At 57.0% G+C, this 19,034-nt stretch overlaps 1 protein-coding gene across 1 annotated transcript in view; it reads right to left on the bottom strand.

Annotated features, from left to right (window-relative positions):
- Nucleotides 1–2,061, bottom strand: part of LOC119103216 (uncharacterized) — a 37,406-nt gene extending 35,345 nt beyond the window's left edge. The window contains exons 1-2 of the mRNA XM_037226659.1: nt 1,991–2,061; nt 1,456–1,690 (exon numbers count right to left, since the gene is read on the bottom strand). Of these exons, the coding sequence (XP_037082554.1) occupies nt 1,456–1,690; nt 1,991–2,061 (306 nt within the window). The remainder of the gene's footprint in view (nt 1–1,455; nt 1,691–1,990) is intronic.
- Between the last annotated feature and the right edge of the window lie 16,973 nt (nt 2,062–19,034).

Here is a 19,034-nt window from a genome sequence, read left to right as displayed (position 1 = left end):
CCCACGCATTAATTCCGGAGTCGACCACTAAAACATCTAAATATCGATTAACATATCGCCCGTGTCCCCCATGGAAGTCTTGGTCTCACGTGAAGCAGTCCCCTAAGACCCTTCCTGCCGAGCAACAGGCCTCAAGCCAAATGTGAAGGTCTCCTACCGCCTCGCAGAGTTGACTTAGTTGCGCGCGACGAAGTGGAATAGCCCCCCCCCCCCCCCCCACGCACACACTGAAGCGGAACGGTCGCCAATTCGTCTGTGGATCGTATAGAACATTCACCTCATCTTCCATGGAACATTGTTAAGGTGCCCTGGAGAGGGGTTTTAGGAGAGGGTATTCGAGATTGTCCTGCGAAGTGTCCCCGACTCAGCGTTGTCTCCCAGTCTCTTATGGGTTGGTCTCCTAGTCTACTGCAGAAACCCCCTTCTTTCACCGGCAACGGTCTTCTTTCATGGGGCGCCTAAGTTTTTAAGTCGCCCATGGACCATACTGCTCATCTGCTGTCAATTCCTCCTATTTTCACGGGTTCAAGTCCTCCTGCGCCTGTGAACCAATCTTTCAACGTTCCTTAGGGCAGTCCCCCAACCCTATTCGCCCTTTTTCATAACATTGCCACCACCGACTATTAACAGCCTCCCAATTACAACTTCTTCACGGCCAAATGCCGATCAAGAGACTTCTGTCGACTCTCCTTAACCTTTCTCTATCGAAACTAGGACATGCCCTCCTTGGAGCTCAGCAGGTCACCGAGAATGAGATGCGGCGACCAAAAGGCGCCGAGTCCCGACGGATCGGCAAGCGATGGTCTGCGCACGTTCATTTTCGGCACGGCCCACCTCCAATCAAAGCAGAGATCGACGTGGCATCGTTCTTTTGGCGCGGACAGGACGTTTACTCTACTACACCGTGCCCGTTCAGACAGCTTCGTCGGCGCGACAAGTGCACACATGCACACACACACACACTGCTCGCGCGCGCACCGCACAGGTCACTACAGCGCCGACATCACGCGAACGCGACATGTCGCCGGCGCACAGGGCCGGCCCGCCGACTCGTACAGAGCTAGCGCCGCGTGGAGGCGACAGCTCGCTCGCAGGCGAGCGGACGGCGATCTCCGACGTCGGATACAACGCTCACTTGCCGGTCGTCACAGCAAAATGCCGATATACAAGCTTAACTAGGCAGCCCGCCGAACGCAAGCCAATAAAGTGAACAGCAAAAATGAAACAAAGAAATCCATAAATCACGCTGGAACATCCAGTCAAAACGCAAGCTTCACGTCAACTCGGTTACAGCCTCCATTCGCCAAAGACGCCCCACCGCCTACGTATCCCTGCAAACACGTGTCGTCGACTGGCAGCCCGCCTGCCCCGCTCAGTCCGGCCTTACCAACGCCGACTGCCTCTGTCGCGGTGCGTCGCACCGCTGCCGCCCGCCTTGTGCGCGCCGGCACCCACCTGGCTGTAGTCGAAGCCGCCGCCGCCGCTCCGGCGCCGGCCCTCGCTGCGGTCGCGCTCCCTGGAACGCGAGCGCGAGCGACCGTGGTCGCGCGAGCGGCCCTTCTCGCGCTCCTCTCGCGAGCGCTCCTTCTCGCGCTCGCGCTCCCTGTCGCGGTCGCGCGAGCGTCCCTTCTCGCGGTCCTTGTCGCGCGGGCGCTCCTTCTCGCGCTCCGACGAGCGCCTCTTCTTGGCCCTGACGGCGTGCTTGTCGCGGCGGCGGCGCTCGTCGCGCTCGTCGCTGTCGGAGCGTCGCCGGCGCGCCTCGCCCGACGGCCGACGGTCGCGCTTGCCGGTGCGGCTGGCCGAGTGGTGCCGCTCCTTCTTGTGCCGGTGGCCGGCGCTGTCGCGGCGGCGGCGCTTCTTGCGGTGCTCACGACTGCGGTGCCGCTCGCTACGGCCCTCCTCCGGCTCAGGCGAGCCGACGCTCGACGACCAGCTCGAGAGGCTCGGCTCGTCCGCCTCCGCCTCGTCGGCGGCGACGTCCCGCTCCGGCTCGTCGTCGTCGATGTGCACCAGCTCGGGAGGGGCCGCCGCCGAGGCGGGGGCGCCCGGCGACACCACCATGACCTCGGCGGTCGGGACGGTGGCCGACCCGCGGCCCGGGGTCCCCACCGGGGCGGCGCGGCCCGGCGTGCCGCCGGACGCGCGGCGCCCCTCGTCGTCGGAGATCTCCATGTCGAGCGAGTGGTGGTCGTCGTCGCCGGCCAGGTCGGTCAGCGGCGGCCGGTAGTCCTCGTCTCCGCGCCGCCGGTAATCCCTGTCCGTCACCTGCGAGATGAAGTCGTCCACACTGCGATCCCACAGCCGGTGGTCCGAGTCGGCCACCGACGGCTGCCGCAGGTCCGAGTCGGCTGACGGCACGGCGGCGGCGGCGACGGCAGCGGCGGTGGGCGGCGGCACCGGTAGCGGCGGCGGCAGCACGCGGTGGTCCGTGTCCGTGCTGAAAGGCAGCCGGCTCTCCTCCACCGCCTTGAACGCTGGGGGGAGGTCAATCTGCGAGTTATACGCGCTGTTACCTTTCTCGTACTGGGGCGGCGAGCAGGGCGCGTCGGGCGGCTCCTCCCAGGAGCGCGCGCGCTCTGGCGGCGGCACCGGCGGCGGCAAGCTCCACAGTCCGGCGCCGGCCGGCGGCTGGGAGGCGCCGGGCAGCGCCGGCGGCGGCCGCGTCAGGTCCAGGCCTGGAATCTGCACGACAGACGCGGCCGGCGGCGGCGGCTGGCTGGTGAACGTCCGCGCCGGCTCCGGTGCCGCGCTCGCCTGCAGCTTCTGCCCGATCAGCCGCATGAAGTCGGACAGCTGGCCACCGGACGGGCCCGCCTCGTAGTCGTCCTCCTGCGGCGCAGGGCGTGGCCGTCATACCCCGGCTTCAGACACAGGGATTGACGCGGCTGGAACACCGGTCACTCGCAGCGTGTATGCAGCGCGCTTTTGCATACAACATTGGCATGCTTCATAACGCATGTAAGACACGCAACACAAACACAAATCAGACAATTGGATACACTCCAAAGTCAAGAGCACAGCAGCCTTCATCCAGCGGTGCGACGAATCGTCTGCCGTATACGCTGCCCACGCGGCAGCGACCCAGGCCGAGACCGGCCGGACACCGGCGCACTCACATAGTCGTGATCGTCCTCGAGCGGCGTGTCGCGCGCCGACACGGTGCCGCCCTGCTGCACACCCGTCACCACCGTGATGCTGGAGCCTGACTCGGCGGGCAGCGCCGGCGCCGGCGGCAGCGGCGGCGGCGGCGGCGGCGTGTCGCGGCCCGGCAGCAGCGTCGCCAGCGGGCTGCGGCTCGGGAAGAGGTCGGCGGCCAGCGCGGCCGGGAACGGCTCGCCGCCGGCCGCCGCCAGGCCCAGGAAGCTGCCGGCCGCGCCGTCGGCCGCCGCCGCCAGGCCGGCCAGGCCGGACGGGGCGCCGTTCTCCGGCGCGCCTGTCGACTGACGACGCGCGCCGGCCGGCCGGCGTCAGAGGACCAGTCGGGGGTGGGGGCGGTCCGGGGCGGCCCGGTGACCGGCCGAGACCAGGCGTGGCACGGACCGGCTGGTGCCAGGCGAGGGCGCAAGGGGGCGTGGAGCGGACAGCCGAGCTATGAGCGGGGGCGGGCGATACGACTCGAGACACAGGCTGTCGTCAACTTTCAACGACGGAGGGTTATGGTCTGAATGGCCGAATTCACACCAGTAACAGTCATCCTGTGATTCGCACACGAGCAGCGATCGAACAGCGCACGAGGGAGCTGGACAGATGACGGGCGACGGGACCCGGCTATCAGCCCCACCATCCCAGCCGTGGTGCTGCCAAGCCGTTCCACTCTCCAGGTACGATCGGTGGAGCCGAGGACGAGTAAAGCTAACTTTCGACGGCTACGCGGAAGCAGGCCTTCGAACATTGCCTCACCCCGTGCCCAATATCGACGATCATTCCAGGAGCGGCAGGCTACGTGTGAGAGCTGGCGTACTTACTCCGGCAGGCAGCGGCGGGTCCGCGCGACCACGTGAGCCAGCTGACGCGCAGACAGCGAGCTGGGCGTCCCTGATGCCGCCGCGGCCATGGCAAACGGACACCAGAGAGCCGGGGAGAGCACCAGACGTGCAGCGACCGGGCTGACAGGGACCGCCGACGTACCGGCGCAGGCAAGGCCGGGAACAGGAGACGGCCACGACCAGGCGACGGCCACGGTCGGGGTCCGGTGCTGACAGCGGCCGAGCGGAGGCGCCGCGTCACCCGGCAGCGCTCTCACCTTGGGACTGTTGGACGTGTTGCCGGACGTCCAGCTGCCGAGAAGACGCTCGATCTCCGACCGCGGGTCCGTCTTGTCGCTGCTCCCGGCTGAATGCACACACACAGCAGCCGCTGTACACACGGACGCGCTCCACACACCGCCCAACGCATCTCTCATCGACGCTTGGAGACGGTCCGACGACTGGCACGTGACTGTACAATCTTGGCCCCTGTAGTGGAGTCAGGCTTCCCAAAAGCAGCAAGTAAATGTGTGCCGAGCCCAACCATGCAAACGGACCAGTCCATGATTCGTCCTCCACGCGGTGGAAACAAATGTCTCGGCTGCACGTGATGGGACCCTGTGACCTCTCGACAGACTGTGCGAACCAACAACAAAGCACAGTACAATGTCATGCACTCAAAAAAGAAGCGCAGTTTTCATCGCGGTCTCTCCGGATCCACAATTCAGGGAACAATCACCATCGCTTTGCAATAGAAGAAAATAACTACAAAACCGTTACAAGACTTCCAAATTACAAAACGGTTCAAAAAAGAACGCGACTAACAGTGACCGTGGAGTGTCCCAAACATTGAAGATCACGATATTAAAGCCAAAAGACGGAACGCCAAAGTGCAATAACTGCGCGAACACACTTGTTTTTATTCCTACCAGGTTTCTCAATCCAGTACATGCACCAAAAACTCAAAGGTATCACTGCAAGACAGTGAAAATTATCCACGAAGGTCATCCAGCACGTCAACTGAACTACCAGACATGGTGATGTCAACTAAGTATTAATAAACATTGGTCTAAACATCAACACGTTCAGGTCATCCCATGACAAAATACGGTCAAAGAAATGTTATGTACGACGTGTACGCCAGAACACAAGCAGCCCAGCCCAAGCACGGGCTGCCTTCGAGGCGCATCGCCAGGGAGAGGGAGCCGGACGGGTGCTCCCCTGGGTCCGCCACCCCAGCTGCCGACCACACCCCTGTGACTAGAGTTTGTGCAGGACCGGCCCGGTCCCGGGCGGTGTAGGGGACGTCGGTGACCTGACCTGACATGACTTAAGGTCAGCGGAGACCGTACCGTCGTCGGGCAGCTGCAGACCGTCGTCCGAGTTGGTCGGCGAGGGCGCGTTGATGTCTGGCGACGGCACCGGCGACACGTCCGGGAGGTCGGGCAGCCCCTCCTCCACCTTCTTCTTCATCTCCCGCACCCGCTTGCTGAAGTTCTTGTATGCCTGCGCGTAGAAGGACTGCACTGCACCGAGCAGACACGTCCAGTCCCGGTGCCCCAGTCCACCGGGGTGACATGGCGCGGCTTCAAGCGGGCAACGGACTTCCCCTCCCCTCCACGAATGGAGAACAGCGAATAACAGTTTAACAACTATAATACCATATCAAAAACAGCATGTCAACACATTTCCAAATAGCCATCAATCTCGAAACATCAGGCACCGTCGTGATCTAACAAATAGCAAGCGAAACGTTCTAATCCAAAACTAATCAAGCCCCGGGGGCCTACCAAGCACATGTCGCCGTCCACGCCGCCGGACCAAAACATGGCGACGGACAGGCGCAGCTGGCGACGTAGCGTCTCCTCGCGCTCGCCGGCGCCCAGCCGCCCGGCCCGCGTGCTGCCGCCACCGCCGCCCGACCACGTACCACGGCCACCACCTTGGCGTCGTTGCGCTGCGTCTCGTAGTAGATCTCGCTGCGCTCCAGCTGCTCGATGAGCTCGGCGCGCTGTTGGATCTCGCGGTCCAGCGCCGACACGTACCGCTCCACGGCGCGGATGCCCTCCTCCAGCTCGCTGACGAACAGCTTCGACTGCGAACGCGCTGCCGACGGTAGGCGTGGCGATCAGCGGGCGGGTGAGGACGGCTGGAGGGGACGACGGGCTGTGGGGGAGCCGGCACTGTGGGGCTGTCGGGGCCCAGGGGCCGTAGGACTGCCAGGGGTCCAATGGCTGTGGGACTGTCGGGGACCAGGGGCTGTAGGACTGCCAGGGGTCCAATGGCTGTAGGACTGTCGGGGACCAGGGGCTGTAGGACTGCCAGGGGCTCAGGGGCTGTAGGACTGTCAGGGGCCAGGGGTTGTGGGGCTGCCGCGGACCAGGGGCTGTAGAACTGTCGGAGACGAAGGGTTGTAGGACTGCCGGGGGCCCGGGGGGTGTAGCGCTGTCGGGGTCCGAAACCGCAGGACGGTCCGGGGGCCCAGGGGCTGTAAAACTGTCGGGGACCGGGGGCTGTGGGACTGTAAGGGGCCCAAGGGCTGTACGTCTGTCAGGACACCAATGGTTGTGGGACTGCCGCGGACCAGGGCTATAGGACCGCCAGGGGCCCAGGGCTGCGGGCCTGTCGGGGACCACGGCGAGTGCGGAGAGCCTTCGGCAGGCCCACAGCGTTGCCAGGGAGACGCGCAGCGATGGTGATGGACAGAGAGACGCGACAGGCCGTTCGCGCCACAGCTAACCCACCAACGGTCGACGGCCAGTCCACTACAAGCCACCACAACACGTCCCACTGTCCGCCCCGTCCGGCGTGCGCCCTTCCCACGCGCTCGACGGAGGGGCCCCACCCGACACCGGAGCGGCCCTGCTCGGCGCGGCCGACTGCGCCACTCACACTTGACATTGGCTCGCAGCTCCTCGATGGCCGTGTCCGAGACGTGGAACTCGCCGTCGTTGATGGCCTTGAGTCGTTTGTCCGTCTCCTTCTCGGTCTCGTCCACCTCCCGCACGTGCTTGATCAGGTCGCTGGTCTGCAACAGGGCACGCGGGAGGGTGAAGGCACACCCAGGTCCTCGGGTCCGCAGTGAGACGGCGGGATACGCGGACGGGTGAAGGCACACCAAGTCCCCGGGCCGCAGTAACGGCGGGGGACGCGGGCGGGTGAAGGCACACCAAGTCCCCGGGCCGCAGTAACGGCGGGGGACGCGGGCGGGTGAAGGCACACCCAGGCGCTCGGGCCCTCAGTGACGGCGGGGCACGCGGGCGGGTGAAGGCACACCAGGTCCCCGGGCTCGCGGTGACGGCGGGGACGCGGGCGGCTGAAGGCACACCAGGTCCCCGGGCCGCAGTGACGGCTGCCGATGTTCAGCACATACAAGGCCCGTTACCACGGCAGCACACCGCCGCACACTGGCGCCTGGCTCTGATACCCGAGGAAAACGAAACTGGTGATGGGATGGCACGCTTGACTTGATACCTGTTGTGCCGCCTAGCATCTGGCGCATCATTAGGGTTTGCTGCTGGATGATGTTTGACGGTAAATCGCATTAAACTTAAAAAGTAAAACAGCCTAGGAATGAATTGAAACACCTTGGCTCCCGATTACCGGCCGCCATTGTGACAACAGTACACACAGTACCAACCCCACCCCTCGACAACACAACCCCAGCCGCGCACACTGCCGACTTGGCTACACACGGCGCACACTGCCGACTTGGCTACACAGGGATACACACGGCGAGTATCCCTCGCGTAGTGGCCAACGAGAGAAGGCTACAATACGGGAGACTGCACTTTCTTTTTAAGCGTGAATAGCTCCAAAGACGCCTGGTACCTCTTAACCCTCTGAAGTAACAAGCTCCCAAAGGTACAGAGTTCGAATGACGTGTCTTTCATCCTATCCCAAGCAGCAAGGCATATCAATGAGAGTTACACACGCCGCCGTTCACCGTACTCCGCCTGCACCACCGTCCCAGACCAACAGTTCCACATTCGAGCGGGCCCGTGGCCGCTGCTACGACCGCCCAGGAGCCGCGTACCCTGAAGTCGGAGAGGATCTGGGCGTTCTCCTTGGTGTCCGCCTTGCTGACGTTGCTAACGACGTTGGTGAGCGTGGCGATGAACTCCTGCGGGAAGATGCCGCGGTCGTCCCAGATCTTCAGGATGCGCGTGATAGCCGGCCGAAGCTTCTCGTCCCTGGAGACGGCACAGGGGTCAGCACAATCCAATCAGCGTCGGCAGCTGAACAGGTCAGGTCAGAACACATCACAAGCCAATCGGCTAACGCAGCGGTGCCAACTGATAGGGCCAGACTGAGCAAAGATTGGGGTCAGGACATACCAAACAGGGTTAGTTAACACAGCACAGATCGCTGATGCCTACTAAACCCTCCAACACCAAGACCCAGAACAGTCAGTCCGTATAAAACGCAGAGCCAGCCGATACGAACAAGAAGTTCACTCGGCACACAGGGAGACCCAACAGCCGGCACACCCAACAGCGTCAGTTGACACGAAGACAAGATTCGCCCGACACCTACACCACAGCCTGTCGGCAAACCGGGCAGGGCCAGCCGGCACGAACACCAGACTCTGTCCACGCCCACAACACTCAGGCGGAACACATAGCAGCTCCACACACGAACTCTGAGTCAGTTGGTTCACAGTGTGGGGGCGGTCGACACACAGAGAGCACAGTCCGTAAACATGCAGAGCACGACTGCTTGACACAGCAAAGGCCCGATGGCCCCAGCCACGCCCCACGACACGTGACCTCGGCAGACCGAGCTCCAGCCCCAGTCCGGCCGACACGTGACCTCGGCAGACCGAGCTCCAGCCCCAGGCCAGACGACACGTGACCTCGGCAGACCGAGCTCCAGCCCCAGGCCAGGCGACACGTGACCTCAGCAGACCGAGCTCCGGCCCCAGGCCAGACGACACGTGACCTCGATAGACCGAGCTCCAGCCCCCGGCCAGTCGACACGTGACCGCACGAGCTCCAGCCCCAGTCCAGTCGACAAATGACAACACGAGCTTCATCCCCAGTCCAGTCGACAGGTGACCTCGACAGACCGAGCTCCAGCCCCAGACCAGACGACACGTGACCTCGGCAGACCCAGCTCCAGCCCCAGACCAGACGACACGTGACCTCGGCAGACCGAGCTCCGGTCCCAGTCCAGTCGACGTGACCTCGGCAGACCGAACTCCAGCCCCAGACCAGACGACACGTGACCTCGGCAGACCCAGCTCCAGCCCCAGTCCAGTCGACACGTGACCACACGAGCTTCAGCCTCAGTCCAGTCGCCCTGACCTGACGAGCGGCATGGCGCCCTCCAGCACCGTCTGGAAGGACGGCACAAAGTCCAGGCTCTTCCGCTTGCTGTACTGGATGACATCGTTGGCCAGGTAGAACAGCGGCAGCCGCTGCTGCACTTTGGCTGCAGGCAGAGGCACGGCGTGTTAGCAGGATGGCGAAGATAAGGCATGCAAACGCTATGACAAGCGCTTTATGAATGCAAACGCTGACGGCCGCCACCGCCGCCAGCGCGCGCCGGAGGGCACAGGACAAGAGGCGGGGGAGAGCGCCTGTTTCCCGCGTCATCGGCCGCCTGCTTAACACTGACGGCCGCCACCGCCGCCAGCGCGCGCCGGAGGGCACAGGACAAGAGGCGGGGGAGAGCGCCTGTTTCCCGCGTCATCGGCCGACTGCTTAACACTGACGGCCGCCACTGCAGACAGCGCGCGCCGGAGGGCACAGGACAAGAGGCGGGGGAGAGCGCCTGTTTCCCGCGTCATCGGCCGACTGCTTAACACTGACGGCCGCCACTGCAGACAGCGCGCGCCGGAGGGCACAGGACAAGAGGCGGGGGAGAGCGCCTGTTTCCCGCGTCATCGGCCGACTGCTTAACACTGACGGCCGCCACTGCAGACAGCGCGCGCCGGAGGGCACAGAACAAGAGGCGGGGGATAGCGCCTGTTTCCCGCGTCATCGGCCGCCTGCTTCCGGTTCTCAACACGGAACCGCCCAGACGGACGCAAGGAAAGTAAGTCAAACTACTTGGATCAGCCTAACCGTTAAAAAAAGGCTTACGGTTTCTTGTTGCGTACCTCAGAACATACCAATCTCATCTAATTTTTTTTTTTTTGGGGGGGGGGGGTTAGTTAGACTCGTAGGTATTTTCGATCTCAGTGAAATTACTAATTGCAGGACTTTGTTTTCGACTCCTCTGACGAGGCTGCTGAGACTGCACGCACTTAATGAGACACTATAACCTTATCGCAAGGAGATAATTAAGTATCAAGGTCAATAATATGCTTGCAGGTGCAGGTGAGTTCGGACGCGATTAGGTCCTGTTTTTAAACACGTCGTTACAACGGGTGAGTACCTTGATTTTGGACAAAGGATGCGCGTACGGTATGACGCGTGCTCTTGATGTGGCACCGTGATCTTTGGCACGTGCAAAGACACATTCCTAGCCGGCAAGTTGTGTAAACATTTACCCTTAACCTCATTCTGTCGGCAGAGTGGCATACCTATACTACCACAAATTCGTCGATCGGATATGGCACAGGACCGCCTTTTACGAGCTGGAGCAATGCCACCGCTTCAACCCCTTCGGCTTTAACCAACTCATTTTTGGGGCCTTATAACGAAGAAAAGTGAGAAATAGTTACGACCTGTCTTACCAAGATTTCTAGCCCATCTTAATACACACATTCAATTCATATACACACTGAATGCACTTATCATAAATCTGTAGCTCGAGGCGTTGCCGACAACATGAAGTGAACAAACAAAATCCATACCAACCGCACTACCCACGAGCCACTTCAACTTACTTTAATTTCAAAACGACCAAAAGGGAGCTCAGAACAAAAATGAGGCAGATATCGGGGTCTTTTATTAGATTCAACTACACAGCTGTCCGTTAAATTCCTTTTTGGTTTGCGATATAAATGCGCAAAATGATGCAGAAAAAAATATAGACTTTCACGTTTGTCCTGTATTAATGACCAGAGCTGACAGATATTGCGTTCTATGGTTATTACGCGTGCTTAGTTGTTGCTATCATAAATAACCAAATAAACATGCACACACACACACATTATATATATATATATATATATATATATATATATATATATATATAACGAATAGTAGTTAACCAGCTGGAGTCCTGGCCCGGCAGGGAGATAGCGTGACCGCCAAGGGTCCTAAGCGAACAATGGTTCAACGGTTGCAACACCACTATTTAGATGCATAAACAATGCGAGCAGAATATGTTTTTATTGTTTATGCAATATCGTGACCATAGTCATGATCCATTCAGGTCTACACGGTGGACGTGTTCGTCTGCGAACTCGTCCAGCAGCTTGTGCGCGGCCATGATTGTGTTGAAAGACGTAACTACAGCTCAAATTCCCCACGCATATCTCTGCAGCCTGTGTCAAAAGTATGCGGTTAACCTTTTTTAGGCGAAGTGCCCATTATGAATTCCATCGATTCACTATGACTATAGCTTTATGGTCTAGAAATTTTTCTTTTTCGGCCAGCGAATGCCAGTCTAAAGCCTCTGGGGAATCAAAGTGTAAAACCGTTGAACGATGTCGTGCCCAACAGTGGCGTTGGACACATTACTTCAACAAAAAGTAGTAAAGCAGTTCACATGCCTCCCCCGCCCCGAAAACACCGACGAAAGCAGCAAAGTGTACTTGAAAGACAAGGCGGGAAAAACTAGACCAACAATGAATGCGCTGTTTGATGTTATGCATAATTAGCCAGCTCAAAACTTCGTAACTGCGAAGCTGAACTTTCCAATAAAAACGAGTTTCAAGCAGAAACGTTCAATAAAGCAATGCAACATGCTTTCCCAACAGGATCCGAACACAGCGCGATGCACTGATGACTAGTTTGGCTCCCGTCCAATTCGACCTGACAGGGCCGAATTCGACATCGTATAAGGTCATCACATCGCCCAACAATTATTGCATGACTATACTGCGACAGTGGTATGAGCCTTACTCCTTGGAGAAAACCAGGAGGATGGAGATATAATTGGGTTGACATTTCAGCAACATGCCTTTATCGAAACAATCGCATAAGACTTCTGCTATTGTTTCGATAAAGCCATGATGCCGAAATGTCAAACCAACTATATCTCCGTTCTCCCGTCTTTTCCGAGGAATAAGGCTAATACTACTGTCTTATCTATGTGAATAATATTCCCCGCTAATGCACTGAACAACTTACATGACTTAACTAATACTACCTAGCAGAACTAGCATTTGTCTTCCGTCAGCCGTGGACCCGTCACACCGCAAGCGAGCGTTCCTTAACCGTTACAGTGAGCCTACAAGCGCATTAGGCGAATGCTTTGATTTCGCCAGGAGGTAACTAAAAACGATACTGTTTTTTTCAGTTCTCTCATTTGATTTCTTCGTTTTCGTTCCGTTTTCTTGTTAGCGGATACACCAAGTCCTTTGCTGGCAGCATAAGCCTAAACGACTGCTGCCTGACGTGTGCAATTCACGATCATTATAGAAGGTCCTAGCGCTCATACAGTGGAGAATCTCCCGCTAAGTGACAGCTACCATTACGGAGCAAATGAGCCTATCTAGGAATATTTGCTATACATCCTAGAATGCCACCCAGGTTCTCGAGTCAAGCATGGGACTGAATGACATAACCGTGATAGTGCCTTGGAAGGTGGAACCTGGCGCGGCGATCACTAAGTAGCACAGCATTGATCAAATATGCCATATTCAAGGTAAAAAAGCGGTCATTCTCACATCTGCCAACTGCCTATGTTTGCAACACATTTTCATGTAACACTCACTTATTTCCAGGAATAGTTATGAGCCGTTTTTCAACCCAATACTTTAGTCAGAAGTATTTAACATATTATATAGATTATACGACTATACACATTATATACATCATAAGTACTGTACAAATCCCAATGCCAAAGTTCATGGCTGGAAACGGGCCAATTCACCGCATTTTTATTTATTATCATTGATACAATAAGCGACAAGACACGTCGGCCAAAGTGGAAACTTCTGTCCGAAGCGTTCAGGTCGCGCAGACGGCCTAGGTTTCGCCCTGAGAACCTGGCCGCGCGAAAGCGGCCGACCAGGACCAAAGCTGTGAGTCCGGAAAGCCCCGCTGCCCTGCCCGCAGACTGCAAAGACAGTGCTGTAAGCATGACCTAAACGTGCTGCAGCGTTTGCGGTAAAAAAAGTAGAGCATGTCAAGCACATCATAAGATCGAGCAGTGAAGCAATCAGCCAACGCCGAAACACTGTGCTCGCTCTCCCCAGGGACGCCACGGTACACGGCTTGTATGACAATCCTGGCTCAAAATGGCGTCCGATGGAGCATGATCTCACGTGCCATAGCGCCTGTAATATGCGCTTCTCTTGCCGCAACGTTTTTTTTCTTACTGAGTACACCCTGCCGTGATTTCACAAACAAATAATGCAGCCAACCAACGTATTACCCTAGTACCAGAACCACATTTTTCATTTCCGTTTTGTGTCAACAAACGGAACACGAACGACATCCATTGACAAAGCACTAAGTGTCACATAACAAAGTTTATTTGAACAAAACGGCGGAGCATGAGACTGAGAATCACTGTTTGTAGACTTAGGCTAGAGAATGAGCGAGACGCGATGTCACAGCACCAAAACATGACTAAAACACCTTGAAATGTCGACATCACACCGGCGTGAAACTTGGGAAAACACTATCGCCAGAGACAAGTCCACAGAGACGAACACAACGGAGAAGATGCAGCTGATTGAAGAACAAGCAGCGGCTGGCGGATTGGAGAATAGGCCAGGACAACAGATTGGAGAACAAGAGAACAGGAGGACAGCGGATTGGAGGACAGGACAAAAGAACAGGAGAGCAAGAGGACAACGGATTGAAGGACAAGAGGACAAGAGGATAGGAGGACAGCAGATTGGAGGACAGGGGGACAAGTGCAAGCTGCGACCGCGCGGGCATCAGGCATCGCCGGCGACTCGAAGCGCCTTTTACCATTAAACTGGTTGGTGCAACTGAAGCTGCCGAGATTCAGTCCGGGGTCGCCGGCCACATGCGCTTGCCGACAGCAGGGAGTTGAGCCCGGTGACGTAAGCATATACCAGCCACAGCTGCTGGTCTTGGGATGTTATGTGACTGCGCGTTGCAGTGGGTATAACAAAGCCATAACGCAGCTGTCCATCTGCCGCACTGTGGCCACGGAGTGCGTCGTCTGGATTGCGAGGCAACCACAGTTGACTCATTACGTCCCCAGGACCTCCACAGCGTCTGCTTCATCCGCGTCCTTTTGCAGGACGCTCCCCTATCCCAATGCCCGTAACGTGATGGCCGCGGAGCAGCAACGCAGCCAGTACTATGTGCCGGTGAGTGTTGGCGCTATACGGGCAATACAGGTTAGTTCTAGCCACGGGTAATTCAGAGCCTTCTGCATCCTCACCAAACATTCCATCGACATGTGAGCCACAGCTCGCCCGCCTGGCTTTCACAAATGTCTTTCACATTCCTTTTTTTCTCTGTTTCCTCCGGGTCGTTCCGCGGCCCACCGGGTTCACGCAATCCAGCACAACGAGGTTTCACCCCCCGCCGCACAAGGGAATGGTTTTCGGAAGTAGAGTCAATATATATATATATATATATATATATATATATATATATATATATATATATATATATTGCATTCAGTATGCCTCAAATTGTGACCAATCCGACATTCACGTCACGAACATTGGACACGAAAGCAAAAACACACGCATATCACACAAGCTGGTAAAAGTGGTGGATTCACCTCGATCGCATGTGAACACCAGGCTGTTCATATAAGCCAGGGTATATGGACTACCCATGAGACCGACACGCGAGTGGCTCGGGAAAAATCACCGGCGTATAAGCTCAGTGTCCACTCGCGGGAGCCGCAGCACGCCGCCAGCTGTCGCACGACGACCGGCCCGGGGGCAGCTCGGGGCACCTCGAGGTCATCCATCTGTGCCACGCCCCGAGAGCACGGGTGTCGGACAGAATGTTTCGTATCATCAGCATATACCACTCGGTGATCATAAAAGCTGTTTTAGGTCAACCCAGCTCAAGCAGCGCGGGGGACACGTGATCGTGAACATCTCGGCTGCGGACTACAGAACCCAGCTGAAGCAGCGTGGGAGACACTTGATCGTGAACATCTCCGCTGCGGATTACGGAACCCAGCTGAAGCAACGCGGGGAACACGTGATCGTGAACATCTCCGCTGCAGACTACAGAACCTAGCTCAAGCAGCGCGGGAGACACGTGATCGTGAACATCTAGGCTGCCGGCTACACAACCCAGCTCAAGCAACGCGGGGAGCACGTGATCGTGAGCATCTCGGCCGCGGACTACATGCGCGCCCAAGTTCAAAGCTTTTTGAGCCCTTTGTTTCTATGCAGCAGCCACCGCAGCCCACACGGTCACGTAATATCGAAAATGGGGGGGGGGGGGGGGGGGCATCAGCACCTCTACCATCCTTTCCTCAGCCTCTTGCACTACGCAGCGGAGCACCCGGGAAAGTGCCGTCAGAATGCAGTAGAAGCGACGAACGTGACTGAGACGTGGTTTTCCCAGCTACGGTTGGAGTCCATGTTGACATCCATGACTTTGATGCACGATAAAGATTTGATTTCGTTGTAGTCAAGTGATGCCGTTAGCTGCTAATCAGTCTTAAGTTGCTGAGGCTTGATCATAGTCAATTCTGTTCTACACGGCTCTGAGAAAACCGCTCAAGGGTTATGGTCGAGCTACTCAAACACGAGTTGAATTCAAAAATGTTTGCGGGCATGTCAGTGTCAAGAAAGCGGACATCATCGGCGTACACGACAGTCATCCCGCAGGCCAATGTTTTGTGACATCATTTGTGAAGATGAAGCACAAGACTGGCCCCGTATGGAGCCTGGGATCACACCGTGCGTGAAATCCGGACAGTCGGTTCCGTCCCGCGCTGACTAGATGCGGCCTGGGGCCAGGCACTCAATCATTTGACATTAATGAACAGCTTGACGGGACTTGACAGGACTATTGGGACAACGCCTTTCAAACAATAGTTTGTCATGCACAGGATTTTTAAACAAAATTGCAGTTCCTCCGCTGTTGGACGTTTTACGGGAATGATAACCTTTGCCATATCAACGCACATTGAAAAATGGGATGCTGTGTGCAATCACGTGAGTATCTGGCAGAAATATTATGTTAAACCTAGAATTCCTCGGAAAGTTAATTACGTCTCGTCTCTTATGCTGCCCGCCAGGCCGCGGCAGTTCAAAGACATGAACCTGAGCTCAGACATGACTTGAACGGTTTCCTATCAACAATAAATTGGTGCAACGGTGCAAGTACGCGCACGCACAGACAGGTGCGTTCGTGCGTTCGTGCATGCGTGCGTGCGTGCGTTGTGTATGCTGGAAAAGCAGGACAACCTTACTAAATGCCAACTGCACAAGGCTTAACAACGACCAGTTGTTCCTATACAAGACAAACAGCGGTGAGCCTGTGAGGTACCTAGACACATACGCCAATTACAAGACCATTTTTTCATCCTAAAAAACGAACACAAACAACATAAACGGATATCAGCACGACCCGGCCTAACAGTGGTCTGAGCGGCAGCAGCCCGCGGCCCAGAGCGATTAGGTTCCAAAAACGGAAAACTCTACCGGTGGAACAACCGAAAAAAACACACTATATACTTGTTACTAGTCCGAGGTCAACTAGTCAATATTGACTAACGATATTCAAGGAGCGTCCGTAGGGGTGGAAACAGAGTACGTTCTGATTCAGAAAACGCAAAAGCCGCCTACATCTTAAACAATACAGATCACAAAAACACTTTCACTTGAAAAATACTCCATCTCGACGCTTTAGTTAGATTGCCGCCAATACGACTCACGCAAAATACAGGGAATTAGTTTGGCGTTTTGCAATGTTTTATTTTGTTTATTTTTCTCATTCGGTAAGGACTCGAGTTTTACTTACATCCGACACTAACCGGCGGTTTTACTGGTTTCATCTGCGAGACAAATTCCGACAGGAAGTCCGGAGGGCGAAGGAGCCTCGCCAGCCAGCGGCTCAGCGGGCAGCTGCTTGGCAGACAGCTGCCCGGCTGACCGCTCCGCCTCCCTCGATGCCTCAACCGCAAGTCCCGTTGCAGATGACGCCCCAGCAGGGGGCCCAGCAGTTGAAGACTCTCCCGCACGTAGCTCGGATGCAGTCGCCGCCTCAGCCGGCAGCGCCGCGCCGTACGGCGGCCCAGCGGGCCGCTCCATGGCGGCCCCCGGCGTGGCAGCCGAGCGCTCCCAAGCGGACCGCCCGCGGGCGAACGGCTGCCGACCGGCCGCCGGCCGGGCGCCTGGCCCCCGAGCGCAGGGGACGCCAGTGGTCGCAGGGCGGGCCGCCGCAGGGGCAGATGGTGCAGAGGCGGGCACGGGCCCAGCTGAACGTAGGGCAGGCGGTGCACCCCTCATGACCAGTCCAAGCTACTGTTGTGAGAAGACTCTCGTTGGCGGAGAGTCCCTGCCCATCTTGAAACAAGGAATGCCCTGTTTGGTGTATACGGTCCAGATTCGTTCCTTTTTCTTACGCAGGTGGACCTTGCTGAAAATTTATCGCTCTGATTTCGTGAGGGACTCATTCACGAACAACGTATCGTCTGGGTCCTGCCGTCTCAGCCTCAGTTTCGTGCGATCTACGTTGATAACGTTTCGAAGATGTTTATCCCTGAAGGCGCACATGACAGAGCTGTCATTCTGCAGGCGATGCACTGCTGAGAAGTCCGCATTTGTGACGATCTTTCCGGGAAAGCTCTCATTTATCAGCTTGATCAGGACAGCTGCTATGTCTTCGCCGTCCCCGCGTTTTCCGATTTGTTTGCTCCAAAAAATCAAGTTTGCAGACCGACTCTGCCGCTCTAACTCCTCTGCTTGTTCTTCCAAGCATTCCATTGTCTCATGGCACGACTGCAGCTTTGCTTCCAGCTTTTCGATATGCTAGTCTCGGGTAAAGATTTCGCCTTGCATTTGGCCCGACTTGTTTTCGTAAGCCGACAGCCTTTTGTCGATTTCTTCCCAGTGTTGGGTTTGCTCTCTCAATGGATGACACAATCGATGCTTTTATGTCAGCAAGCATGTCTCCATCTTCGAAACTGGCATTTTCCTTGTGTTTTGGTGACACCATTCTTTGGCGTTTGTCGTCCATTGCCCTTATCATTTCACCAACTGACCGCTGTCGGTTTTTTCGCGGTAAAGATCAGATGCAGGGCAGGCCCTTCTTCGTTATCTGCCGAAAGGAATGCTGACTCGCTGGCTGACCTTACGTCAGGCACAGATGCAACAATCTGGCTTCGGCTTTACTCTGAGTCACCACTTGCTATCGCAGAGACGCTCCGAGACCACGGGCCGCTCCCCTCACGAAGTTAAACGCACCGCATCAACAGCTGATGAGCGACGCGGAGTGGGCCCGTAGGCACAACCGCACCGGCTGGGGTCAAGGCTCCGGCTGCTTTTACGACGCACTCAGCTGCTGAGACTATATGGCGTCGCCTGCTTCTCACCCTGGCAGGAAGGGCGGGCACCGCGGGGAATCAAACCCCGTACCTCTGGTTTCCCAGATGCGCAGTGGTTAAAGCAGACGCGTTTGCCACTACACTACCGGCGCCTGATTTTGAATTTTTGAGCGTGTACTTGGGAATATTGGTTGGGTGAAGTCAGCACCTTTAAGGTCACTATCCTAAAAGTCCCGTGACTCTTGAGGGTCGGGCAAGACTGAGGACGGCTCTTCCAGCCACCCATCTTCTCATGCGTGCGCGATTCGTGTCCATCCGTGGGTGGCCGCGCCGCGACTCCAAACCGTGTCGTCGCCGTGTTTCCGCTGTGTTCGCTTCCGTGTGTATAAGCGCTGTGTGCGTTCAGTTAAAAACAGAAGGAATGTTTGCATCACGCCCATTAAATGCATCACGACCATCATAGTTTTCGAATAACTGTTTTCACCGTGTCCTTAAGGACACGCA

The sequence above is a fragment of the Pollicipes pollicipes genome, unplaced genomic scaffold, assembly GCF_011947565.3.
Source record: "Pollicipes pollicipes isolate AB1234 unplaced genomic scaffold, Ppol_2.1 Scaffold_5724;HRSCAF=6776_pilon_pilon_pilon, whole genome shotgun sequence".
Taxonomy (NCBI): domain Eukaryota; kingdom Metazoa; phylum Arthropoda; class Thecostraca; order Pollicipedomorpha; family Pollicipedidae; genus Pollicipes; species Pollicipes pollicipes.
The sequence above is the reverse complement of the archived record's forward strand: the minus strand, read 5'-3'. Positions and strand labels throughout refer to the sequence as shown.